Source organism: Natrix helvetica (assembly GCF_964273705.1).
Source record: "Natrix helvetica genome assembly, chromosome: 2".
Taxonomy (NCBI): Eukaryota; Metazoa; Chordata; class Lepidosauria; order Squamata; family Natricidae; genus Natrix; species Natrix helvetica.
In genome coordinates, this window is record NC_138552.1 from 45,626,594 (window position 1) to 45,645,038 (window position 18,445).

Sequence of the window (18,445 nt, forward strand, 5' to 3'; positions counted from 1 at the left end):
TATACTAGCGATGTACAGAATTTCCCAAATCTAGTTTGCTTTCAATTCATCATGTACTCAAATGACAACCTGTTTTCCAAATTTTATGGAAGTATTTAAATTGCTTATTAAAACAATAAGTGCCAAAAGTGTTGTTCTGTTATGTGTGCTTCAAATTTCCTTTAGAAATGGGCAGTGAAATAAATATTAGCAGAGTTGAATTGCACATATATTGCATGTGATGGATTCTTTTTTTGGCAGATCATGCTATTTTGTTTTGCAAAGTAATCTGTGGCGAATTTTACATTCTAGCAAGAATTTATAATCTTCTGCTTACAAAGGCAATATTTTGAGTTTTACTGTTTTGGAATCCAGCCAATTGGAAATGTTCTGAGGGAATTTTTCAAGTTAGGCTAGGTTGTTTTTTTCTGAGCTGAGCACAAAAATATGATTTCTCTTTCATTCATACCCCAATAGATCAATGTTTGTTGCACACCAGTAATGAACGTGACTCGTTTAAGATCAGTATGATACAGGATACTCGGGGTCATTGGTATTGTCTGAGCTTCATTGTTTTCTTGCAGACATTTCATTATCAAACTAGGTAACATCAGCAGTGCTAGAATAGAGTGAGGTTTGTAATGCATCCCCTTCTAAAAAGGGGACGAATATCAGCTGGTCTCTAACCTTTCTTTTGGATTGTTATTGAGACAGTCATTGGTGAACAACTATAGAGCACTGAAGGGAAAATAACTTATCTGGACTTTTTTCAAGCAGGATTCAGGCCTGGGCATCCAATGGAGAGGACACTGTTTTCTTTTTCTTGATTAACTTTGTCAGAATGTAGGGGGAAAGGACAACCCCTCTTGTCCTTACGGAACTCTCAGGGGCCTCCCATGTCACAATACTGTTCTGGACAGCTTGTGAGAGTTGAGGATTAGAGTTACTATGTTGCAATGACTCTATTCCTATCTGAGTACCATTGGTATAATCTTTGTCTATGAATTTCAGTTATGCAACTTGTTGGAAATAACTGAACTTTGCATTCCTATCTGTCATTTGCATAAATCTGTCATTGCATTCCGATCTGTCATGGGGTCCAGTATAGTTTGAAATACAGCGTGTTACGTTCAGGTAGAATGTTTCCCATTTTACTTTTTAAAAAAGATGTATGAAAGACAATTAATTCACACTCTTTTGTACCTTAATGCAGGCCCAGACTTCTGTTGCATCAAAGGCGTCAACTATGAAACCTGCTGAAGCAAAGGTACGTCTTCTAAAAATAGGAAAACAAGTTATTCTTGCAGTGTCATCTGTCCAAGTGCGATTTTTTAAAAGATCAACTCTTATAGTGATGGTTGCAGCTCTCAATAATTTTTCCTAGTTTTTAATAAAGAGAGAAATTGCTGACTGATATTGGGAACAAATATGAAACTAGTCTATTGCTATTATATTTTGCATAGATTAAAATAAACTGTACTTCTGATTGAGTTCTGGATATTATTGGTATGAACTTTGTCATGATTTACAGTGAAAAGTTTCTGCATTTTACTCATGAATTTGTTTGGTATAAGTTTTCAACTATTATTGTTTTGGATGCACTATCACATTAATTTCTTTTAGAAAGGTTCATATGAGAGGATACTGCTATTACCATTATTTAAGAATTGTTCTGATTAATGAGACAGCATTTTTGCTATTATCTACCACTGGCATTGGGGAATTACTAGTTTCTGTCTTGTCTGTCTCTTCCTGTCCCCAATCCCAAATTAAAGAAAGAATAATTCCATATAGTGACATGATACAAACTGATCAATTTATCAGAACCTTTTTTTGTTTGGAATTTTATCTGGAGGAAAATGCTTTTTTATTCATTTTTAAATAATTCTATTTATAATAACCGTTTTTGAAGTCTTCAATTACCTCATTTTAACTGATTTTGAAAATAATGTGACCAAAGAAATATTGTCAAAAATGATATTACAGCGAGACAGGATTGATCCAGGTATGTGTGTGTGTGTGTATGACTTGGTGGTTTCTCAATTTAATTATGAGTCAGAGTCCAAGATAACTATTTCTCTGCTTTTAACATTTGTTGATCTTTGAGATTGGTGCTCAAGTGGTCATCATATAAATAGACAGAGTGATTGCTTTATTTATCGCATAATATGATAACCGCACAGGTTTAAAAAGATTGGCAGAGCCGTCTAAATTGTAGGATTGCTAAATGGTTAAAATGTGGACCTCCAGATACATTATTTCATTCATAGGGATAGATTTAGTGTTTTAATTGGCTCTTTGTGAAATGCTTTTGACGAAGGAGCAAAAAGGAGCCCCTGAGAAATACAAGGGATTGTCAAACTGCTCAAGCCAACTTTCAGGAGGCCCAGTGATTATTCTTCATACAATGTGTAGATGAATCTGTTGTCACTGAAATTAGACTTGGGTATCTTGTTTTACAAAGGAATTTTTGCTTTCTTTTAAAGGAGTTGTGTTTTGTGTTCTTCTAATGCTTAGAGAAATAAAATGAGGGGAAGTTGAATGTTAATCCATAATTCTTGGTTTATCGGGAGCTTTCTTATAAAAGGGCAGGATTTTGGACTTTGTTGGGAAAATACCCTTTTCCTACATTACTGTAATTACTGCAGATATATCCTATTTTCAGGAAACAAAAGTTAATATATGTCTATGGAGATTTTCAGTCATTCAAGTCATGGTTGTCCCAAAAGTGCTTCCAGCCCGCCCTCCCTCCCTCTCAAGACTTTCTGATTTTTTTCTTTGCTTCTCATCCAGGAAGCTTCTTCAGCTCTGACTGGTTGGTGGGGAATGGAAGGATTTATATTCCTTGCAGACAGCTGGTCATTTGCATTATTTTAGAGGTCTTTATGGTCACCTGGAGGTATATCTGTGTCATCAGGGTCATCTGAGTGGTGCAAATTGGTATGGAGCTTTCTTGGAACTGTTGAACTGTTGAAAGGGCACAGTCTGCAAAGAGCATAAATCCTTTCATTTCCCACCATCCAGTCAGAGCTGAAGACGCTTCTTGGATGAGAAGCAAAATGTCTTCAAAGAGAAAAAACCTAGAAAGTCCAGTTGCTTCTTTCCTGTTTAATTAGAAACTGGTCACATTTTTATACAGTAGGCACTGATATCGCGAGTTCCTTAAATAGCATGAATAAATTTTATAGGAATAGGGTTAATAAGGTTAATCTTCTAGATCAGTGATAGCGAACTTATGGCACGCGGAGCCATTTGTCAGGGCACGCGAGGCGCTGCCCTGTCAGCTGGCCAGCACGCATGTGCGCGCTGGCCAGCTGAGTTTTTTAAAAGCCATTTTTCACCCTCCCCAGGGTCCAGAGGCTTTATAGGAGCCTGGGGAGGGCAAAAAGAGCCTCCCCCGCCCCCCTGGAGGCCCTCCGGAGGCTTCATGAGCTTCCCTGAAGCCTCCGGAGCGAAAAAAATGGTCCTACGGGCAAACCGGAAGTTTGGGAACAAACATACAGTTTGCTCGGAGGGTCGTTTTGACTGCTCCGGAGGCTTCAGGGAAGTGTCCTGAAGGTCCCTGAAGCCTCAGGAGGGCTTCCGGGGGGGCAGGGGAGGCTGTTTTCACCCTCCCCAGGCTCCTATAAAGCCTCTGGAGCCTGGGGAGGGCAAAAAAAGCATTCAAAAAATGGGGGGTCACACCTGTAGTGCACGCATGTGCACTGGGGGTGTTGCGCATTGCATTATAGGTGTGGCACGCCCGCACATGACCCCCCTGCGCTCCCCCCACTTATGGCATGCGAGCCAAAAAAGGTTCGCCATTGCTGTTCTAGATACTTTTATCATTAATTCTATTCCATGTGTATTGAACGCAAATTATTCAAACAAAAATATAATTATTGTGCAGATAGATCTTAGAATTATGGCCGCAATCAGAATTGGAACTTTCATGCTAAGTGATGAAGTCATTACATGAATGGCATCCTATTTTACTAACTTTTTTTGCTTTATTTTTTATTATGCTTTATTCATATTTTAAGGAAATATGAATTCTCCATTGTCTTTGCTTGGGAGCCCCATGGGAAGGTTGCAGATGGGGATCACACGACCCCAGGATGCTGCAACTGTTGCAAATACATGCTGCCAAGCATCTGAATATTGATCACATGGCTATGAGGACACTGCGACAGGTGCAAGTGTGAGGAAAGGCCATAAGTCACTTTTGTGACAGTGTCATAACTTTCAATGCTCATTAAATGAATGGTTGTAAATTGAAGCCGATCTGTATATATCTGTCAATAGGTTTAGGGTTTTAGGCACTAACATACACCCCAAAATTGGGTTCCACTTAGCAATAGCAACAGCACTTAGAGTTATATATCACTTCACAATGCTTTACAGCCCTCTCTAAGTGGTTTACAGAGTCAGCATATTGCCTCCAACAATCTGAGTCTTTATTTTACTGACCTCGGAAGGATGGAAGAATGATTCAAGCTTGAACTGGTGAGAATCGAACTGTCAAATGGCTTATCTACAAACCAAAGCTCAGATTTTTAAAAGCCTACCAGAGACTTAAACTTAGGTTGTTTTATAGATGGTGATGTAACAGTTTGCCATTTCCCACCAGTCATTGTTCTTAAAAATTCAAGGGTCAGCTAATCTGCAGCTGACACATTTTTCATGTTTGACTCAATTTTTTGAGGGTTAGCTTATTTGCATTTGGCCTTATCCACCATTGTGTGTGGATGTTCTCTGTGCCAAGTGGCATTCTGAGTTTCGGTTTCCCAAACCACAGTTAATTATGCCATATAATCATATGAAAACAAGGATGCTGTAACTTGCACCTGCAAAATTCCAAGTAAGCACTACAATTTAACAAATTACATCATCTTAATAGGTCTGTATCCAAGGACAGTCATGTGACTATCTAGTAAACAAGCAACCATAACTGGAATGTGTAATCTGGAAGAGTTGCCCAATAGTGGCAGGTTAAATGATGGGGATCAAATATATTTATGTGGCAATATACGAGCCTGGAAAATTACTGTGCTATATTATTTCCCAAGAAAATAATCAGGACTAAAATAGTATGATGGCTGCAAAATTTCAGAAAGAGGCGGCACTACCAACAACAAAAACCTCTGTAATGTGGCATTTCTCAAAGAACAATTCTACAAGATACACTCACGCTGTTAGATGTATTTAGCAATCCTGTTCCTAGGGTTATTGTGGAATTCTGCTTCCATCAGCCTTAAACAGCATTGGAAATAATTATTTTATGACTGACTATTTTCAAACCTGAACTCCCATCCAAATTACCGGTAACCTAAATTATACCTTGTCACCCAGGGCTGCTACAATGAACTTTGTTTTGTTTTGCTTAATCCTAAATTTTAAGATAGGATATTTATGTTTACTCATCTCAACTATAGCAAAGAGAACAAAAAGTTATCTCCCCTCTCAAATAAATACAGTTATTATACACATGACCAGTGGTGAATTTCAATTTATTTTACTACCGGTTTGCTTGTGCACGCGTGTATGCTCGAACACATGAGCTCGAACATATGCATAGAAGCATCCAGGTGGGTGGGTGGAGCCTCCCGCTGCCACTACCGATTCGCCCCATTTGGAGTGAACCCGCAGAATCCACCTCTGCACTTGGATGTTAAAAAACAATGTTTTGGATTGGCTTAGATTATTTTCTCTGCTGTAACATATATTTGATATGAAGCTGTGAGGGAACCTTCAGATGTTGATAAACTATTATTTCTATCATCCATCACTATTGTCATTATGGCTGGGGCTTTTGGGAATTGTAATCAGCCAGATCTAGGATAAGATAGCTTTCATGTTTGCATGGTAAAGGTAGAGTTTTGTTAAAAAGTAAAGTGATTGTTCCAGCTAAACTCAGAAATGGCCAGAGAAGTATGAAAAAGATAACTTGCTAATGAAAGAACAATCTATCAACTAGCTTTCCACAGCTCAAATTATGCAATGCTAAATATTAAATAAAGCAAGTACATTGAATGTGACCTGTTAATGCAGTTCTCTGCACAGTAATTTATAAGTGAGTTCAACTGAGCTGACTGCATTTTCTCTAGTAAATGTTCATTGAACCAGTCTAAATTCAAGGGAAATAACCAAGAAAGAAACCGAAGAAAATAAACCACTCCCAGAATTAAACCAACAGAATCAAGAGGAAATTGAATTATTCAATGAACCTCAGTATCTTGGTAACTAAGGCAGAATATCAGCAAATAGCCCGAGCCTGTAAAGATGAAGTGAGGAAAGCTAAGGCTCACAATGAAGAAAGGCTTGCCACAAAAGTAAAAATTAACAAAAAAAGCTTCTTCCAACATGTTAAAAACAAGAAAAAAGTTAAGGAAACAATTGGTCCATTGCTAGGAGAAAGTGGCAAGAAGGTGACAAGCAACAGGGAGAAAGCAGAACTATTTAACTCATGTTTTGCATCTGTCTTTACACAAAGGGATAAAACAGTCCAACCTATCAAAAGCAGCACCACAAAATTAGGAACACAAATTGAAATAGGGAAGAAAATGGTAAGTGAGCACCTGTCTACCCTAGATGAGTTCAAATCACCAGGACCGGATGGATTACACCCCAGAGTTCTGAAGGAACTAGCAGACGAGATCTCAGAACCACTGAATTATATCTTTCAGAGATCCTGGAACACCGGGGAACTACCAGAGGACTGGAAAAGAGCTGATGTGGTTCCCATCTTCAAAAAAGGGAAAAAATTAGATCCAGGAAACTACAGACCTATCAGCCTAACCTCAATACCAGGAAAGATTCTGGAAAAAATAATCAAGCAACGAATTTGCGAACACCTAGAAGCAAACAAAGTAATAGCCAAAAGCCAACATGGATTTGTCAAAAACAGATCATGCCAGACTAATCTTATTGCATTCTTTGATAATGTGACAAAATTAGTGGACCAGAGGAATGCCGTTGATATAGTTTACTTGGACTTCAGTAAGGCTTTTGATAAGGTAGACCATAACCTACTACTAGATAAAGTAGAAGAATGTGGGTTAGACAGCATCACCACCAGATGGATTGGTAACTGGCTGACCAACCGCACTCAACGTGTAGTTCTCAATGGAACTGCATCTACATGGAGGGAAGTATGCAGTGGAGTACCCCAAGGCTCTGTTTTAGGCCCAGTACTCTTCAACATCTTCATCAATGATTTGGATGAGGGAATAAATGGGGAACTCATCAAATTTGCAGATGATACCAAGCTGGCAGGAATAGCCAACACTCCAGAAGATAGGCTTAAGATACAGAAGGATCTTGACAAACTTGAACATTGGGCACTATCTAATAAAATGAAATTCAATGGTGAAAAGAGTAAGGTTCTACATTTAGGCAACAAAAACGGAATGCACAGGTACAGTATAGGTGATACCTTACTCAGTAGTAGTAACTGTGAAAGGGATCTTGGAGTCCTAGTGGACAACCATTTAAATATGAGCCAGCAGTGTGCAGCAGCTGCCAAAAAAGCCAACACAGTTCTAGGCTGCATCAACAGAGGGATAGAATCAAGATCACGTGAAGTGTTAATACCACTTTATAATGCCTTGGTAAGGCCACACTTGGAATACTGCATTCAGTTCTGGTCGCCACGATGTAAAAAAGATGTGGAGACTCTAGAAAGAGTGCAGAGAAGAGCAACAAAGATGATTAGGGGACTGGAGACTAAAACATATGAAGAACGGTTGCAGGAACTGGGTATGTTTAGCTTAAGAGAAAGAAGGACTAGGGGAGACATGATAGCATTATTCCAATATCTCAGAGGTTGCCACAAAGAAGAGGGAGTCAAACTATTCTCCAAAGCACCTGAGGGTAGAACAAGAAGCAATGGGTGGAAACTAATCAAGGAGAGAAGCAACTTAGAACTGAGGAGAAATTTCCTGACAGTGAGAACAATTAATCAGTGGAACAGCTTGCCTCCAGAAGTTGTGAATGCCCCAACACTGGAAGTCTTCAAGAAGATGTTGGATAGCTATTTGTCTGAAACGGTATAGGGTTTCCTGCCTAGGCAGGGGGTTGGACTAGAAGACCTCCAAGGTCCCTTCCAACTCTACTATTGTATTGTATTGTATTGTATTGTATTGTATTGGTAACAAGTTCTTTTGGCTTTTGGGGAAACCAGCATGCTCATAAGCAACATTTATAATGCAAAGCTATGCAGTGTTTGGGATATGATTCAGCAGTTTATTTCATCCTTTGTTTTGAATGGTGAGGACACAATGAGCTCATATAAAAGCCATACAGAAGTAGTTTAATACGATTAGAGGGCTGAGATTCCAGTTTTATTTGAGCATGGAAATAAAATGATGTGTATCCAAATAATGTTCCATTTAAAACAAAAATATTTTAGCCTTTCATTTTTTAAAATCAAGATGTTACTACCTCTATATCTACTCTCTTATACCTTGGTACATTTATTATCAGTCTGCTGTGCTGAATGTTGTACTTTCTTATATTTTTCTGTTATCACAGCACCTGCTGTAAAGTAAAAAAAAAAAAAAAGTAAAAAAATCTTAAAACTTTCCCCATATTGTTAATTCAATTCAATATTTTAATATGACTACAAAATAAAAATTAAACATTAAAGCAGCTCATCAAACTGATATGGGGGAAGTGTTACAATGGGCTAGAATTAGCGCCCTCTGAAATTTAGAGGCTGTTATATGATATACTGTAGCTATCTCATTGGTTAGTAAAGGGAGATCTGATTGTTGAAGAAAATGTTCCTGGGTAGAGAAAGACAGCTGCTGTTGGATTTCCTGATGTTTCATATGTTGTTTAACTGAACTAAGTGTACATTCATAGGCCATAAGGGAGTTCCTTCTTGCAGAGGCCAAGATGTTGGAGTTTTTGTGAAATAGTTCTAATCCATGTTGATTTATAATTTATCCTCCATAAGGAGAGTTTCAAACCTGTGGGAAAGAACATTAATTTCAGCTAGTGTGCTATAATGCAAGCTCATGCACCTGTTTCGACCTTGGACATACTGTCTGTGTGTACATGCATAGTCAGTGGCGCTGTGCACACTCAGCTATTTCACTCATAATCCCTGTGCTTCTTTAATTGAAGATGCTGTCATTCTGCATTTTTGGCAATGGCTACACTCTCTTTTATGTCAGAGTGGGCAAATATCCACTTCCAAAATGGGCCAAGATGTCAAGTGGCAAGTTGGCAAAACTTTCTATTCATTAACCCAGCGAAGATGTTACATCTCATAGAATAAAATGATTTAAGTATCTTAATTATATTTACTTTATACTGATTTACTCAGTAGAATACTACATTATCTAGATCTTTTGTATATCAATTTAGGGAATAAATACTTTTTTTTTCAGTTGAAAGGTTTTTCTTAGGAATCTTTGTACTCAGAAAACAGAAAAATCACCTCATCTACTTAATCTGTAGTCCATACATACATTATTTCCAAAACTCAGAGGGATCAAGTCTTATTTATTCCAAGTTATAGAGTGAGCAGATATGACACAGAGTTAATATTTCTGGAATGAAATTAGGAACAGAATGAAAGAATTTTATCCTCTGCCTCCCCTTTTCCACCCTCCCCTTTTTTAGAATTTCTAGTTATCCAGAAAAGAGAACCTAAAACTTTTTTAAACGACAAACTTGACATTTATATACAGTATATTTGAAAAGGACAGGTTGTGACATCAGAAATAATATACAATAAGGTTTAACTTGGAGTACATTAATTGAGAGAATTCAGTAGTTGGAACAAGTTGATGAATCCAAATAGTTATCTTAGCATCCACATTTGTCAAGGCAGCAAATCTATGGATTGATTCTGCAGTGCTGTGGATTTGAAGGGGGAAATGTGCTTCAGAGCATCAGTAGCCCTCATATACCATTGGTCAAATTCCTTAAAGCAGTTACGGTATTTTTTTTTATGGGAAACAATATTTTTAGATTAAGGAGTTATAACAAATGGTACAGTTTCCACCACATGTATTTTAAAATACCTTTATTCTTTCAGTTTCAAAGTGCTTCATGGCCCTAGTCAATAACTGGAATAAATAATATGATCTTTGTCCAGCTTGGGAAGAACTATAATGTTTGGCTGAATGACACATAGGAATAAAAATATAAAAAACTTCACTACATACTTTAAAAAAATAAGAATAAGAAATTTTCTTGTACACCCTTTTACCCTTCCCTATATATTTCAAAACCAATAAAATTTTTGCAACAAAAAAAAAAAAGAAATAAGAATCCTAGTTATTTTTGTATCAATCAACAGAGATATTTTGCTAGCACCTCTCCATAATTTCATCAATATAATTGTGTTCACCATTTTGTGAGGATAGAAAGATGAGATTAGTAAGAAGTTTCCTTATTATATCTTGAGCAATTTCTTTCCAAGATCCTGAGTTTGTACTCCCAATACTAGGCTTCCTCAAGCCAACAGCAGACACGTGGAGTGGACTCCCAGAAAAGAAAAAGAAACAGGAAGAAGGTGATACGGACCCTGGGTTGTGTGTGTTTATGCTTGATAATAACAGCAGCCACATTGCTAGCATGTGCTCATTCATTAGTTCTAAACTAATACATTCTAGTTTACGTCTGCCTTCCTTTAGTATGATCACATTGCAGTCTCTTCTGATGGCACAGCACACTTTGAAAACGTATCATAGAAAAGCAGCCGAATAGTATTTCTTACCATTTAGTCTATTGTGATTAATACTTACTGTATGTCCTAGGGAATGATACAGCTTTGCTTTGGCGATCTTCTTCTTGTCTAAAAGAGAAGAAAGCTAGAGGTTTCTGCTTTTCTGCTTGTGTTTGAAAACAGTTGTACAGTATTAAAATGTGTTGATGCATTGGAGAAAAGCTTTTATTCAAATTATAAAGAGGTCAATTAATTGAAAGTATAGTATTATGTAGAGTTTGAAGTGGGCAATTTATATATTGCTATATAGATGATTATGTACGTCCTTAATATTCAAGATGATGTAAAAGTAATTTTAATTTGCTCTAAATACCACTTTCTGATTTGAATTTTCTATTTTTTCCTCTAACCCATGATTTTAATTATTTTCACAAATAGCACCCTAACATTTCATCGTTTGTTAACTAATACATTTAGATTTCATTTTCTTCATTCTACTCTTGTCACAGATGATAAACAATTTTGCCTATGCACCATCTAAAGTTGTTTTTGTACCATGCAGAGTTTTACTTTTGGGGGCTTCTATTTTTGTGTATGTTATGTATATTTATAATGTATATGTACATATTGTTATGTGTATATTGTTTTATTCTTGGTTGTTAGCCATCCAGAATTTGGTTAAGATGGATGGCTATACAAATGTTTTAAATAAATAAATTTCATAAGTCTGTGTTATTTTAAATAGCCATAGAAATAGTTTTGGGGCTTCTTAGTTATAACTTTCTCACAAAAGCTCCAGAGACTTTAAGTTATACAAAGCTTGCAGAAAATCTTCCTGCAGCAGCCATTGAAAAATATAAATTAAGTAATTATTTTTATTCTTTTTATTCATATTGTAGGCAACACCAAAACCAAAGGCAGAACCTGAAAAAGTACTACAGGACAAAAAGGTAGGATGAAAAGCCTTTATTCTGAATGTGCATTAAATATTTTATTTATTTTGTCAAATATGTACAAGATAATAGGTATAAGTATAAACATGGACATGAGCACAGGAAATGAGTACAAATAAATGGGGACAATAAAACAGGGACAGTAGGCATGCTAGTGCGCTTATACACGCCCCCTTACAGACCTCTTAGGAATGGGGTGAGGTCCACGGTAGACAGTTTAAGGTTAAAGTTTTGGGGGTTTGAGTATGTAACAACAGAGTCGGGTAGTGAATTCCAGGCATTGACCACTGTTGCTGAAGTCATATTTTCTGCAATCGAGTTTGGAGAAGTTTACCTTGAGTTTGTATCTATTGTTTACCCATGTATTATTTCGGTTGAAGCTGAAGTAGTCATTCACAGGTAGGACGTTGTAGCAGACACTTAGGTCAGACCTTAGTTGGCATAGTTCTAGGTTGTCCAAGCCCAAAATGCCATCAAAATTATGGTGGCATAAGGTATTCTATTGTGAAACATAGCAAATACGTTCCACCAAGTCAAATGCATATTGGGATTTGTGGGATTGCACAGCTTCTGTCTGAACTCAAAAAATTCAGATACCAGCCCACATTTGTCCCATTTTGATTGGAACAGCTGCAGCCCTTTAATTTTATTGATAAACAGAGTGTTGTAAATTCGTTTTTTGAAACTGAGACCTAATCTGATGTAGTGGTTAAGGCATCAGTCTAGAAACCAGGAGACGGAGTTCTAGTCCATCCTTAGGCATGAAAGCCAGCTAGATGATTTTGGACCAGTGACTCTTTTTCTCAGTACACCCCATCTGATAGGGTTATTGATGTGGGGAAAATAGGAGGAGGAAGGAATATTAGGTATATTTGCCTCCTTGAGTGAGTTATAAAAAATAATAAAGATAAGATTAAAAAAAACCTTCAATTTTTTAAAATTACTTGAAAATATGCCAGTTATAAGTCACAGTAATTTTAAAGAGCTCTTTTCAATAGAGTTTTAACGTGCATTTGCAGACTTGATTGTTCTCTCCAGGTATACATACAAATCTGCACTTCACCATAGTTCTCAAAAAAGTAATTTTAAAGTTCACAGGTCGGATCCAGCCCACGGGCCTTGAGTTTGACACCCCTGCTCTAACACATAGTAAATGATTAAAATTGCTTTGTTGCTATTTATCACATATGAATTTTTGCTGCATAAATATAGTTATCCTATATCATTTTTAAAAAATCTATTTTTAGGCCTTAAGTGTACCATGCAGAGAGCTAAGCTCTTAACAAAGAACTGAATAGCAGATTAAATGATTGCAGTTTTGAATTAAAGTGTGTATGAACATTATTTTAAACTATATTAATATATTTAGAAATGAATGGGCTTATATTAATTTAGTGCAATTGATGGTTCAGCTTTTAAGTACTTGTTATCTTTAGAGAAATCTGATACTAGTGGAAAGTTAGAATATAAACTACTAACCTCCCCTTGAATAACTGTGTCTATGTTAGTGGTGGGATTTATATTTTAATAATCAGACAATGATACATGACTAATTTGAATATATAACACTGATAATGTAATTAGAAGATTTATGTCTGTACAATGTTGAACTTTATACTGTGTAGGGAAAGTAATAATATTACTTGGTTATTTTGTTCATCATGCAGAGTATTCTGTCCTAGAATAAAAATCAGTATAAAAGAGGTTTGATTAAGTTTTCATATTACTGTGTGTGCTACAGGCAGATGAATCCCAACCTGTCTGTCCAGTTGAAGGGAAGCAGAGAGATCCTGGAGGGGTAATTGATTTACATATTATGATAAATATTATTTGAAATGTAAATTAGTATAAACACACGCATAAAGGTTTAAAAATATATTTGTGCAGGCAAAATGTTCAAGCAAAGATTCTTTAGGGAAGGAGCCTAAGCAACCAAGTTTGGGAAAAGAAACCTCTGCTCAAAATGCCAAGTCAGCACAATTGGCAACAACTAAAGAAGGAAAGGTAAGGTCATTTTTCTAATGAAAATATTTAAGTAGCATTTCTGGACACACTCCAGAAATTACAGGGATTCCTAACCATAGGCCAGGCTAGGTTAGAATTCTGGGTATTGAATTTTGTTAATCTGGAGAGCAGCATAATAAGTAAAACTGGTAGAGAAGGAATCCCAAAGACTAAGGGAGGACAAATGAAGGGAAATGTATTTCTACATAAATCACTTTGGTAAATAACTTTCACTTTTTCTGAATTTTAAAAACAGGTAAGAATAAATTCCAGATGTGTAATTACAACCTGTTCTATATAAACTTATGGTTGTGGGATTTCTCTTTGTTCTTGTTGTATTTGTTCTTGTTCTCTTTGTTCTTGTCTGCAGAGCAATCAGACAATTTCAAGTAATTTAGACTTATTTAGGGGAAACCTCATAGTTGGTCGCCTTATTGTATCACAAAATCAGCCAAAGCTCCCTAGCAGGACACACAAGCCACTCTTTGATCCTGCATAATAGCTGAGGGCATGCACTTTGCAGTAACTCAATCTGGTTGTTTAAAAATGTACTTTAAAAAGCTTTACTGTAGATTACGAACAGTTTTCATTTAGTAAGCATTGGTTAATATAAAAGTATTTAGTGAGGCAGTAATTAGTGTATTAAATTGGGTTAGATCATATTCCTACTATGAGCTTATTGAATTATTTATTATTGAAAATGTTATTTTCCTAAACACCTCAGATTTAATGTACCACTGTATAGAACAGCATTGTGCATGGCCAATAAAAAAAATTTCCTTTCATATTTTTATTTCCACAGCTAGAATTACACTGCTGATTCTTTTGTTAGGCAGTGTTCTAGTGTTATTGTATCTCATAAACAATAAAATACTAATTAGAAATTAAAATATAACCACAACTGATCCCAAAATTTTTGTTGCTAAGTGAAACATTTGTTCAGTGAATTTTGCCCCATTTCATGACTTTTCCTGCCCCAATTGTTAATTGTTAAATGAATTGTTAAGCGAATCACTGCAGTTGTTAAAGTTAGTGACACAGTTGTTAAGTGAAATTGGCTTCCACATTGACTTTGCTTGACAGAAGGTTGCAAAAGGTGATCAGATGACCTCAGGACACTGCAACTGTCATAATAATGTGAACCAGTTGTCAAGTGTCCAAATTTTGATCACATGACCTCAGGGACAGCTGCAAGTGTGAAAAACAGTCTTGCATCTCTTTTTTCAATGCCGTTGTAACTTTGAACGGTCACTAAATGAACTGTTGTAAGTCGAGGACCACCTGTATATGCAAGATACTTTTTTACAATAATTCTGAATTATGCTTATGGTGAATGATTTCATGATATGCTTTTTATTTATGGCCAGTGTAAAATCATGCTTGAATGACAATTTCTGCTTAGAATTTGGGCTGCTCTAAATATTAGTGGTACTTTGTGTTGGCTGATCTTACCCTTTTCCACCTTAGGCTAACACTGATAACAAATCATTGGCTTCCAAGGTAGCTGTTGGCACAGCTGGAACAGTTACAGCTGCTGGTTTGACTGCTACAACTGCAGAGGTGAGTTTAGTGGTGGTTAGTAGTATGTGTATGTGAAATTATTTACTAGCTCTCAGAAATACTTTCTTATTTTCAGACTAAAGAACATAAACAGGCAACTCCTGCCCCAGTTACTGCAGACAGTAAACCAGCAGAAAAGGTAAACAAAGGTGTATTTACCGTGTATTCTACTGCAGCATTTTCCTTTTTTTCAAGCACCATTTTAAAAGTAGCTAGCCAGCATGGCTAATCTTGATATTCTTTTTTAAATATCCACAATCAGCTTTATTTATTTGTAATTTCCCCATCATTACTATGCTGACTTCTGAGAAAATAATATATGGAGATATAGTGTACTACATATACAAATGTACACTTGTATATGTGCTACATGCAACACTTGAATAATCAAGTGTGTATGTGGCACATATAATCTTTCTCTTACTGCTCTGACTGGAAGGCTTTGTTCCTCCTTTTGTCTTTTTAAGCTGCCTGACTTATGGATAACTTTTTCCTCACTTTAAATCTCTGCCTTTTTGCTTGCTTGCATTTGAGTAATTTTTCTGTTTGTCTATAAATCTCTCCTCAAGTCCTTTTTACTCCTCGGGTGTTTTATTAAATTATCCACTTCCTTTTCTTTTTCCTAGCCATTTTTTCTAGGTGTGGTCTCTCTGAGTCAAGATTACTGATGTCAAGAAGAATCACTAACAGGATATTATCTTTCTCTCTAGACATCTGTCGTCTTGTACTCATAACACCACACCTTTTATATCTTTTCAAATTCAACATTTGTTTCTTCCTCGTACCTCTTCTGGGTGACTTTCCCCCCTCCTTTAATTCCGATTTTCTGAAAAGTTTATCTTTTTTTCTATACTAAAAAGCTCCTTATCTCATCCTGTGACCCAACTGCCTTATTTTCCACGCCATGTAGCATTTATCTGCATTTTCAAATCCTATTTCCTACATTCTGCTAATTACCTAGATATTTGGATTTCTTAACAGCTGAGTTATTTCTTTCTTCTTTTAGCAAGTCTCTACCATATAGTATTGACCAAATTTGTTTCTCCAATGGTAAAATATCTCCCGGGTTACATAAACTATAACTTTGGATATTAATATTTCACTGAAACATTTTACAATTTAAATAATAAATTAGATTTTACTGTATTGATTTTTTAAATATTGGATTATAATAATTTTAAGCAGTATATATATTTACTAAATAAATAATACATGTATTGCCAAAAAACACACTAGTAATCAACTACTCCATGCCAGTGCTATATATTATTGAAAAAATGTGTTCCTAGTCTGATTTAGATACTGCCTTAGATGATTTAATAAATACACTTGGAAGTCCTGAAGAAAATGAGCCACCTGCTCCGACATATACTGGACGAGAAGTTTCGGTATGGATTTTTTTCTATCAGAACCGTATGCATGAAATCTGCATTTTTATAATTACATTTTGTAAATGTGGATGCAAGTAAAATAATAAGTTTTATTTTCTTGTGTGAATCCTTGAACATTAGTGTATGTGCCTCTATTATGTGTTTTTCAAGTTTTTAAACCACATAGAAATCTGGATTAGTTGCACTATGGTGTGTTTTTTTCCTAATCAATTATGGGAGGGATTCCCTCTTCATTTTTTATCTTCTGTTGCTTATCTGCATATTGTGATTATTTTATTTCAATTCAGATGTTAAGTCCAAATGAATTTAGGAGAGCTTGCTTCCATGGGAATAGGTCTAGGTGAAGTGATTGACCTGAATTTTCAGAATGTAGAATTGTTCCTCATAAACACATTTACTTAACATGATAGGTGTATTTATCGCACAATGATTTAAGCTATGCACAGATTTTCAAAAGACAGCCCATTTGAGAATCTCTGTATATATTCCTGACTCATTGGCAACATGTTCTGAAACATTAGAAACAGCTTGCATCTAGTCTGTTTCCTTTCTTAAATAGTCCTATTACTCATGTTTTCATTTTATGTCTATCATAGAATGGTAATCTGGTCTAGATTAGAGATAGCATTGCACTGTTGTGAAAAGATCATATGCTCTTTAAAATTTACATTAGAAAATAGGGAGGTTGAATGATAGTCTAGGCTTCTTGCTCAGTGTCTGGGAGGAATAAAGATAGAACAGTAAAAAGGGAGAACTGCTTCAGACAATAATGTTTGAAAACACGTCTGTACCTATGGACTTTCCTCCCTCTCTTTGTAATCAAAATGCAGGAGAAAGAAGGTTTGAGTACTTACAAACTCTACTAGGAATTAATATAACCATCATTAATATATAACTGGGTAGGTTAATGTTTTTTATTATTCACATAGTCAGATAAGAAGAAGCTAATAGTTGGATCTCAAAGTATAGAGAAAGAATAATTATTATCTTCTGCACTCTAAGCAAGGGATTCTTTTCTTCAAACTGTAGTGAGTTTATTTCCATTTCCAATAATTAATCCTAATCATTAAATTATACTGATAATTATCACCACCTGCCAGATGGTATGTTACTTTAAAAACCCAGCATGTTTTAAATATTAGCTAAAATATTATCTAATTTGTCTTATTAACATGAACTGCAGTTCTGGAGTGTTAGATAATTGAGGTAAAATGAAATTTGTTCTGTACAACAGTGATAGAATAAGCGAACAGAAAAGACATTTGCAGATATAGACATCAGCTTGTATTGATTTTTCCTATCATAATCAGTCATTTTTACCAAATATTAGGGATTACTATTTTGCATTGATAACTAATTAGCATTAAAATGAACTTAAAATTATATTTTTCTTAATAAATTGGAATCTTATGGAAATATATTTTATGTAAGTATGAATTAATTGTTGAGCTCAAGAATAAAATGTAACCTTTCGTTTTATGTAGGACCCAATGTTCTCCTTAAACATAGAAGAATTGGGCAAATGGGAGAGCACAATTCCTCCAGAATACAGGAAATTATTGGAGGTATAAACTATTCAGAGTTATATTCCAACCATTTCCTATAAGGCAAACTGGTTAAAATATTATCACAAACATACTTTTCTTTTTCAGAGTAAAGGTGATGATAAAATAACTTCTCCATCAGTTGCAGTAGGAGAATCACAGGTATGGTTAATTTGTTCAGTACAAAATGTGAAGATAGAAAATTATTACTGATCTTTAAATAAAAAGTTATCCATACTTGTTTGAAACACAAATCAAATAAATACATTTAGGCAATAGGACCATGCAGTGGTTTGGATTTAATCTCTAATTAGTGGTTGAGAGCGCACAGTAATTGCAACATCTTAAACATTT

The 18,445-nt window shown here is 35.7% G+C and overlaps 1 protein-coding gene across 8 annotated transcripts in view; it reads left to right on the forward strand.

Moving 5' to 3' along the window:
• The window catches only part of CAST (calpastatin), an 84,833-nt gene that overhangs the window by 41,801 nt on the left and 24,587 nt on the right, over positions 1 to 18,445 (forward strand). For 6 of the 8 annotated variants that reach the window (XM_081942887.1, XM_081942888.1, XM_081942890.1 and 3 more), the window contains 10 exons: positions 1,193 to 1,246; positions 10,421 to 10,486; positions 11,539 to 11,589; positions 13,334 to 13,390; positions 13,480 to 13,596; positions 15,064 to 15,156; positions 15,233 to 15,295; positions 16,446 to 16,544; positions 18,032 to 18,112; positions 18,200 to 18,253. In XM_081942887.1, the coding sequence (XP_081799013.1) occupies positions 1,193 to 1,246; positions 10,421 to 10,486; positions 11,539 to 11,589; positions 13,334 to 13,390; positions 13,480 to 13,596; positions 15,064 to 15,156; positions 15,233 to 15,295; positions 16,446 to 16,544; positions 18,032 to 18,112; positions 18,200 to 18,253 (735 nt within the window). The remainder of the gene's footprint in view (positions 1 to 1,192; positions 1,247 to 10,420; positions 10,487 to 11,538; positions 11,590 to 13,333; positions 13,391 to 13,479; positions 13,597 to 15,063; positions 15,157 to 15,232; positions 15,296 to 16,445; positions 16,545 to 18,031; positions 18,113 to 18,199; positions 18,254 to 18,445) is intronic. The other 2 variants (XM_081942891.1, XM_081942894.1) reach the window with 1 other exon arrangement.